The following is a 10,193-nucleotide window of genomic DNA, read 5'->3' as shown; positions in this document are numbered from 1 at the left end:
ATGGCCATTGGACCAACTGGTTATTAGACGGAAATAGACTAAATGAGAGTAGACCATGTGGTGAGTGGACGAACTGTAGAATGTAGACCAAATGCTAGTAGACGAGTTGGCAATGGATGAATTGGCAATAGACGAGTTGGAAATAAGGCAATAATAGGCTATACAGCAAATGGAGGTGAATGTTGGCAAAATATTTCCTGGGCAGTTATTGGTCGATTACAAAATCATAATTATCTTCAGCCTTCACTTAAGTAGCTTTATGAAGAACGTACTTCAGACTATTTTATTTACCTTCACTTGTGGGGCAGATTTCATTGGCGGATGACGAAACAAAACTGAATTCATTATGTGAAGAATAATTACGTTTCTTTATATTCTTCTGGTGAATCCAATAAAGTTTTTGTAGGAAGACTGATATTTCATTTCGCAACTGTCATTAAGAGACGTATGGATGACGAAAGCATTATGATTTAAAATTCGATTTAGAAATACTACGTTTCTTTATATTCTTCTGGTGAGGCAAATACATTTTTGTAGGAGGTTTGGTCATAGATGGGTGACGAAAATATTTTGATTTCAAATTAGATGAAAATTGTTATGTTTCTTTACATTCTTCTGGTGAAACAAATAAAAGTTTCTGTAAGAAGACTAATATACTTCTTTTCACGCCCTTCGCCCATTTACCTCTAGGGCTCGGTTGATGCACAAGCACAAAGTATATGGGAATACCGCTTATGATGATCGCAGTTGCGATGAGTGAATCCATGGGTGCCCCGATGAATCCTAGGATTGTTAAACAGATACACACTACAACAAATGTAACAGGGAAGAAGATGTTGACCTTGAAAGGTCTAGGGCGATTTGGTTCTTTGATCCTCAGATAAATCAGACCGGTGACTGCACTTCCGAAGAAGAACCACTGGACAAAGCTAAAGAAGTTGATAATGGTGAAGACGCTATCTACGAAACACCATGTTATTGTGATCATGGAGTTTAGAATGACACTAGGAATGGGTGTCTTGTGGTGAATCCCAATTGTTGATAGGAAACTGGGTAGGTGTCCTCTTCTAGCTCCAACGAAGAACTCCCTGGATGAGGATAGGATGGATCCGTTGAGACAACCTAGGGTTGACAGGACGACCGTGATGGGGATTATGACTGCAAACTTTCCAAGGACGAGCTGTGCGTAGCTGAAGGCTACAGCGTCAGAAGCTACCAACCCTGAGGGAGACAGAGCGGTGAAGTAAGCAACGTTGGTCAGAGTGTACACAAAGGATGTTATCGATATAGAAATGATCAAGGAAAGTGGAAGATTCCTTGAGGGATTCTTAAGTTCTTCAGTCACGACGTTGATTGACTGCCAACCATCGTAGCCGAACAGAGAGGAATAGAGAGCAGTGCCTATCCCGCTGACATCAGTGGACGCAAAGGGTTCCTTGAAGTTTTCAGTGCTCCCCATACCAATTTTCACAATGCCACTAATGAGTAAGATACACAGTGGAATCAGTTTACATATAGACAGAGTATTTTGTAAGACTGTCGTAAGTTTGACGCTCCAGCAATTGAGAAACATAGTGAACGAAATGCTCAAGATTGCAAAGAGTTTGATGGCCATCTTCGGAGGTGGGCAATCCGGGTCCGGATAGAAAGGTTCAAGGCAGTAGATTGAAAACATCAAGGCAACGACAGCGTTCGATGATGGCGAAACAATAACGGTATTCGCCCAGAAGTTGATAAACCCTGCAAAGTCTCCGAAACAAACTTGAATGTAGGTGTAAGTGCCCCCTGATGCAGGGATGGTGGTGCCCAACTCGGCGTAGCATAGTGCACCAAGGAGCGCGATGACTCCTGCAGCCACCCAAACACAGAGGGTGGCCCCGACGCTCTCTACCCCGGCAGCTACCCCCTTGGGCGATATGAAGATTCCAGTACCAATCATGATGCCGACGTTGATCATGATACCGTCGAAGACGCTGAGACTGCGTTGAAGCTGGACGATGTTTTTATCCTCACCATCCTCTTGAACGACATCGCTATCGATGCTTCTATGGCAATTACGAGTTATTTGGCCTGTCGATTGAATCTCCACATCCATGATTAGTGATCAAATCATGGATCCTAAAACCCTATAGTACTGTTGTATGATGACGTTGTGCTGGATAACCCTGACCATCAGGCCTGGGCCTGACCCTGACTGAAGGACGTGTAACGCATTTCCTGGATCGATCATTGGAACAAAGAAATTCGTCATTATAGATATAACTTACCACCAATTAGTAAATTCGACAAGGAGTTAATTTGAACTCATAATGAAAGATAGGCCTATATCTGATACCCATAACGCACATGTGCTGCATAGTCAATTGAACCTGACCTTCTTTCACTTCAAACTCGTTTCCAGGTTCCTGTCAGATGACATTTAATGTTTGTGGGCTATCCCGATGATCATAATGAAAATGCAAGTGTATTATTCATGTATATTAACGTGCCTTATTGAAATTGATATTTCAGTTAAGTCATGATGTACAAGTAATATCGCTTATATTTTTGTCGATTATTTTACAATGAGAGTCTCCATTGAGTGGACTTTAGACTAAACTGGACATCATGCATGTCATGAATATTCCAAAATGGTTAACTGCCCTTTGTACTTGGACTTCGAACTTTCTGCATCAAAACGGTCCAAAGATCGACCGTTCATTTTTAGATCCCGTGTAGGCCTATTATAATTATGCATATAGCCCCCCCCCCCCATGGTCTTAATCAGTTATTACAACAGCTCAGTGGTGTTTAGGCATGCGTGCATGGAGCCGGGGGGGGGGGGGTTATTATGTGCGGGCGTTAAAGGTGCAGCCCGGAATATTGCAACAAAAACGAGAGAGACAGACAGAAAAGGAAAGAACTGAAAATAGCTTCATTAAGGAGAGATGATTTTTATTTTGTATCCACACCTTCTAGGGGTTGTGGTTCTCCTCAGTCATTCTGATCAAGTTAACTCATTCAGGGGATCGGGGTCGGAGGTGCGTAGGCTCCCCCCCCCCCACACCCGACAAACACATTTTGAAGGTGTTACATGTACATAATTTATAGATTATATGCTGTATAAAAGAGCCAAATCACCCCTACAGGGCTTATACTAGACCTACGCCCAAAGACACAAGGTACACTTACATTGACGAGTGGATACCATGCGCGACCCAAAAAACACGTAAAAAGGATGTCTTTTTCACGATAGGGCACGTTACGTACGTAACGTGATAAGGGTGTCAAAAACACAAAAATAATGAAAAAAGGGTATCTATTTCGTTAGGAAAGCTATGTGTTTAGGGTCACATTTGCGGGGATGATAAAACATTTTAGAGTCCGATTTGCGCGAGGTGAAAGGTGGGGCCGTTCTTAACCAAATGGTGTGTAAAGGTAAAACCGACGACCGACGTCGACGGACATATAACAATAAAATATCGCTGTACTTGTTTAGGGGTTCATTTCAGGGAATACTTGCCAAGAGTATCGTTTTGTTTCCGAGACTTGTTAAGGGTAGGGTTTCACACGCCATTACTTGTTAAGGGTTGCATTTTCAGAATATGGAAAATACGTCTTTAGGGTGCTTTTCGAGACCCCTTGGTCGCACATGGTATCCACTCGTCAATGGAAGTGGCCCCCGGGACAAGGTATCAGCTAAAAAAATCAAACGCTAGCAGGGGCGAAAATCTCTCCCCAAAAGGTAGGGGGGACAAGGGGCTGGAAAATTTGACAAGCAAAAAAAAAGGGAGCATCCCAAAAATAAGGTCTTCTCGTCCTAGAATAAATGATTTATTTAGATTTTGAATTATGTATTTCTTACCATCATAGACCACAAATAGTAGGGGGAGGACATTTGATATTGTGTCCCCCCTACTATTTTGAGTGGGGGGTCCCCCTGTCCCCCCTCCCCCCCAGGGATTTCCGCCCATGAACGCTAGAATCCTACGTTAGGCCTAAAAGGGGAAAATAATCTGACCACAAAGTTGGGCGGCTTGGTGGGCCTATAATGACATTTTACATTTTTATTCATTATTTTTGCCCAATTTTTGTTTATAATACTTCCCCATATGAGAAGTTTGATGGCTGAAATTTTGTTGTTGATGTTTTTTAATCTTATTTTCCCAACTCACCAAGTAAAAGGAAAAAATCAATAATTATTTTTGAATGGTTATGCGGGTAGTAGTAGTAAAATGGTATTTATTGGCAAAAACAACACATCGCAGCCCAAAGGCTGAATTACATGAAGTTTACAATTGTAATGTTACAAATTTGATTACACATTATTTTCAAGATTCAATTACGTAATAATATGAAATAACTACATCTTAAGACTAAGTACAACTTTTAACAGACTAAGGGTTGAAAGAATGGCATAAAGAAAGAGAGCAAGAGAGAAAGAAACATAGAAATGAAGGAGAGGGATGAAATATATGGGATGAGGGGGAGGAGAGACAGAGAGAGAGAGAGGGGTTAAAGGACAAAACATAAGAAACAAAAGTGGACTTGGAATAGTTAATGGTCTGCTCGTCTAACTGGAAAACATGTACACAAATAAACATTGTAAATCATGCAAACATAGGAATATAAAGTAAAAAGGATCATGAGAAGTATGATAAGTTTGGTAAATTGATTCCGTCAAGAAAAAATCATTTAATTCCAGGGAAGGAAATAAGGGGTAAAACACGGCGAGGAACTCGAGGAGGCCGTAGAAAGAACTCTATTACACGTGATATTAAGCACCCAGGATCGTCATCATCATCTTCGAATCTTCAACTCTGTTCTGTAAACGTACAGTCTGTACGCAATAAGACTGTCCTCATTCACGATTTCATCTGTGACAGCAAAGTAGACGTGGTTGCCATTACAGAAACTTGGCTTAATAGAAATGACTCAGCAGTTCTGCACGAACTTACTCCCAATGGGTATCAATTTGTTCATCATCCACGAAGTGGTCGCCGTGGCGGCGGGACTGGCCTTGTGTTTAGAGAGACAATTGATGTCCGTATGGCAGCTGCTGGTGAGAAGAACTCTTTCGAGTTTGCTGAATATCTTGTCTCGTATCAGTCATTTAATGTGCTATTGATTAATATTTACAGACCGCCATACTCAGAATCTCATCCTGTAACAGTTTCATCATTCATATCTGAGTTTAATGATTACATCCAATGTCATTTGTTGTCTAATCTCCCATTGCTAATTGTTGGGGATTTTAATATCCATGTGGATACCGTCAAGGCAGAGGCAAGAGCTTTTTCGGATCTGCTCGAGTCTCTTTTTTGCACACAATTGGTCAATTTCAGTACACACATTCATGGTCATACCCTTGACTTGATGATTCATCGACAGTCAGATGAAATTATAGTTGGCAAACCCTGGCCACATAGTTCTCTTCTGTGTGATCATATTCCTGTTATGTGCACTCTTAACTCATACAAACCTCCACTGCCTTCTAAAGTAATGTCATTCCGTAGGCTTGGAGTAATTGACATTGATGCGATGAAGTTTGATATAGCCAGTAGTGATCTTTGCAAACATACACCTTGTGATCTTGAGGAATTTGTCTCATTATATGATGTAACACTAAATAGTATCTTAGATAAACATGCACCTGTTGTAACTAAAAAAGTTGTTCTGCGAACTCAAGTACCTTGGTTCACTGATAATGTAAGGATTGCAAAAATACAGAAAAGGAAAGCAGAAAAGCGTTGTTTAAAATCTAGGAAGATAAGCGATTGGATTAGGTATAAGTCACTGCGCAATCACATGTTGCATGTGTTAAATGAAGCTCGCAGAATCCATCACAATGATTTGATTATGGAAAACAAAGGTGATCAAAAGCAGTTATTTCGTGTGGTGAAGTCTCTGTTGAATATTGCGAATAAACAACCTGTAATACCATGCATTATTGACAAACAGGGCTTTGTGGATGATTTAGGCAAGTTTTTTCAGAACAAAGTAATACAGATCCATGAAGATATTGAGTCAAGATTGAATGCAAGCAGCAATCCAAAGACAAATTATCTTCAGGTCTCCTCCCATGACGTACCTGACTTTATTAACTTCACTCTTCTGTCAGAACAGGATGTTAAGAAACTTATAACTAAGTTCAGCAAAAAGTCTTGTGCATCTGACCCAATGCCCACAAAGATTCTTTTACAGTGTACGGACACACTGATTCCCACCATTACATCTCTAATTAATCTCTCATTGTCATCTGGTAATTTTCCTTCGCGGTGGAAAACCGCGATAGTTAAACCATTATTGAAAAAACCTGGTTTGGAAACAAAATTCTGTAATCTTCGGCCTGTAAGTAATCTGAAGTATATATCAAAGCTTGTGGAAGGTGCTGCATATACGCAAATAATGAATCACCTCGACCGCAACTCTCTTCTTCCAATTAATCAGTCAGCCTATAGACAGTATCACAGTACTGAAACCACACTGTTAAGAATTAAGAGTGATATTCTCATGGCTATGGATGATAAGAAAGTCACCTTATTACTTTTATTAGATCTTAGTAGCGCATTCGATACCATTGATCATACTAACCTATTGCATACACTAAATAGACACTTTGGTATTAAGGGTGTAGTACTTGACTGGATAGAATCATATCTAACTGACAGATGTCAGCGGATCCAAATTGATGAAACTGTGTCTGAAATTTTCTCAGTACCTTTCGGAGTCCCGCAAGGATCCCGTCTCGGCCCTTTACTCTTCACTTTATACACAAGTCAACTCATTACAAATATACATAGTCTATTTCCTAAAGTATCTTGTCACTGCTACGCAGATGACACACAGGTCTATCTGTCTTTTACGCCAGACTTGCTTGCTCAGCAGCAGAGCATCTCTCTTCTAGAAGATTGTGTTGGTTACATACGTGAATGGATGCTGCATAACAAACTTATGCTTAATGACAGTAAAACAGAATTACTAGTTATCGGCACATCTAAACAACTGAATAAGCTAGATTTTGACGGGATATCAGTTGGCAGTTCAGTCATAGAACCAAACTCTAATGTAAGAAATCTTGGTGTATTTTTTGATTCGCAATTGAATATGGAAGCACATATTACCAATGTGTGCAAATCTTCATTTCACATGATATACAACCTCAGACGTATACGAAAATACTTTGACAATGAAAGCATGAAAACAATTGTCCATGCATGCATTATTAGTAAGGTAGATTATTGTAACAGTTTGTTGTATGGGCTCCCCTCATCTCAAATTGGGCGTCTTCAGCGAGTACAGAACGCATGTGCACGGCTGATTTGTAGTCAATCTAGATTTTCAAGGATTACCCCTGTATTAAAAGATCTGCACTGGCTTCCAGTTCGCCAACGAATATCTTTCAAGATTTTGCTAATTGTATACAAGGCACTAAGTGGTCAAGCCCCCAGTTACATTTCTGAGCTTTTACAAAGAAAAGTTCACAGACATTCTCACAACCTGCGTAGTTCTAATGATAATTTGCTCCTTCACATCCCCGCTCGTAATACAAAGATAACTTTGGGAGATCGCGCTTTTGCCTGTGCAGCCCCAAAGTTATGGAATGGTTTGCCGTATGTTGTGAGATCCTGCCCATCAATAGAAACGTTCAAACTTAAATTGAAAACCTATCTGTTCAAATAACTCCCATACATTTCTTTTACCCCCCTTTTCTAATTCTGTTTTTCAAGCATTTCACCAGCTCTAAATTGCAGCGCAGTAGAATATATGCACATAGTTTCTGCGCTATATAAATTAGTATATTATTATTATTATTAAATACAGTAGCATACAAAACAAAACAAACGTAACAAACCATATATTGAAATCACATTTTTATCTCGGCATATGGTGAGCTAAAACTGAGTACATTATTACTTTATTATATTTAAAAGAATTGTTTTGATTAGGTTTCATTTAGTAGATCGATAAGATAGGACAGGGAACTATTAAGATAGCGGTTTGTTTTGCATTTAAATTGTTGGAATTTGGGGGTGTTTCTTAACGTCATGTAAACTTTCTTTTTAGGTGGTAACCAAGTGCAACAATGGGTGTTTTCTACCAGAGATTTGGCAAATTCGGTGCATAATATTTTTCTTCTAGATTCCAAGGTATCAAGGTTACAAATTCGGCAAGCATCGGCATATGTAGTATACAATGATCCAAGCATAATTCTACAGACTCGTTTTTTAATTCGTTCGAGGTCAGTGACTTGTTTTTAGTGAGAGATCCATTGAAGACAGGTACACAGTATTCCATGATTGGGCGAATATACCCCATATAAACTGTTTTCATATCATATAAACAAAGGCCATATTGTTTTACCATCCTGAACATGTACAATTTCTGGTTACACTTTTTGAGAATTTCTGATATATGCAAATCCCATGTAAGACTAGATTGTATTGTGACACCAAGGATCTTCATTGACTGGACATTCTTAAGGACTGAGTCATTGATAGAGAGAATTGTAGAAGGATTGGGAGTTTTGAGGAACTGAACATCTATGGTGAGACATTTTGTTGGATTTAGACTCATGTGATTTTGAGCTGACCAGTTCTCAAGATCCGATCCAGTACAACTTGCATCAATGAAGGATCTGAATGTTTACGCCAATCTAACAAGGTTAGGTCATCCACATACTAAAAATATGGTAACGTTACATTCATACAGGCATCATTTGCCATGACAAGGAATAAAATCGGTCCGAGTTTAGTACCTTGGGGTACCCCGGCATTACTGGTCATATAATCGGATAGGATAGACTGGTATTTTACACATTGTTTTCGAGATTTTGAGAAGCTGATCACCCATTCAATGAGACATGGCCTTACTTTAAGATCAATCAGTTTCCTAACCAAGATATTGTGGTCGAGCCTATCAAAGGCCTTACTAAAATCTGTGCACACAATCGTTGACAATGACTTTGGCTTGTCATTAGAATAAATAGATTGCTAAGAAAGAACGAAAGAAAGAAGTGAATAAAGAAAGAGAGAAAAAAAGAAAGAAAGAATGAAAGAAAGAAAGAAAGAAAGAAAAAAAGAAAGAAAAAGAAAGAAAGAAATTTTTTTGTTTGAATAATATTTTATTTTCTTCCTCTTTCAAATCAATAAGTTCACAATTCATATAAATAAAGATTCTTTTCATATATACAATTAATAAACAATCAAACAAATAAATATATCAATATCAATGAGATTACAAATATTTCTATAATGATTACAAATGAAATTAAACTGCCAAATGTCTCTTCTATAACAATGTGAAAGCAGAGGGGAAAAGCCATATCAATCGACAAAAAAAATACTTTGTAAAAGATGACCCTTTTCCCTGAAAAGAATAGAAATAATCTCTTTTGCACATATTAATAATTATTGTACAAGAATAAAAAAAGATAAAAGATTATTTTAAAGGTTAATCAGAGGAAGGTCAGTATTATCCCAAACGTCCCTACACACTCACTTTACCCCCACACCCCCTTCCCCTCATCTCTCTCCCCCGACACTCACACAAGCTCACTTCAACTCACCACCACTCCCAGCTCCCAATCCCCCCCACCCCTCTTCCCCGTCACAAAACTCACACATCCATCTACACACGTACACTCATATACGACGCATCCTACTCTGGTACAACTATCTGCATTTGAACAAATAAACAAAACAAAACAGAAACAAAATGAAGCAACCAAACATAGAAAGGTATATGCATAAATGCTATTTGATATTCCGTATCTCTATACTCTTTAACCAAATGTGTCCGACTTTTTGTACGGTTGGCAATATTACCTGTTTTCTTCAACTAAAAATGATATACTTAATTAAGAATATAATACAGTTTATTAAAGTTACTCTTGTAGTATTTCCAGATATCCCCATGAAAATTGTTTTCCAACTAGTCACTGCCAAGTTCATTCAGTTGAAATATTTTACTCATATCTTCCCATAATCGCTTAACTTCAGGACAATAAAAAAATAAATGTTGGTAAAACTCTTCTTTTTTACAAAAGGAACACAAATTATCTGTCTCGAAACCAAATTTAACATTTTCGTGTACACAGTCCCTTTGAAATTTTATGTGTTTATTGCATATAGCATTGCACATTGAGAAAGAAAGAAAGAAAGAAAAAAAACATTTGTCGCCCTCATCGTTTCAAACTCTTTAGGCGTGGCATT

The 10,193-nt window shown here is 38.6% G+C and overlaps 1 protein-coding gene across 1 annotated transcript; it reads right to left on the bottom strand.

Moving 5' to 3' along the window:
* LOC121408029 (Y+L amino acid transporter 2-like) lies at positions 1 to 2,706 on the bottom strand. Its single transcript, XM_041599333.1, has one exon. It carries the CDS (start codon positions 2,093 to 2,095, stop codon positions 596 to 598), a length of 1,500 nt encoding a protein of 499 aa, XP_041455267.1. The 5' UTR covers positions 2,096 to 2,706; the 3' UTR covers positions 1 to 595.
* Positions 2,707 to 10,193: the final 7,487 nt, after the last annotated feature.

The sequence above is a fragment of the Lytechinus variegatus genome, chromosome 2 (genome assembly GCF_018143015.1).
Source record: "Lytechinus variegatus isolate NC3 chromosome 2, Lvar_3.0, whole genome shotgun sequence".
NCBI classification, from domain to species: domain Eukaryota; kingdom Metazoa; phylum Echinodermata; class Echinoidea; order Temnopleuroida; family Toxopneustidae; genus Lytechinus; species Lytechinus variegatus.
The sequence above is the reverse complement of the archived record's forward strand: the minus strand, read 5'-3'. Positions and strand labels throughout refer to the sequence as shown.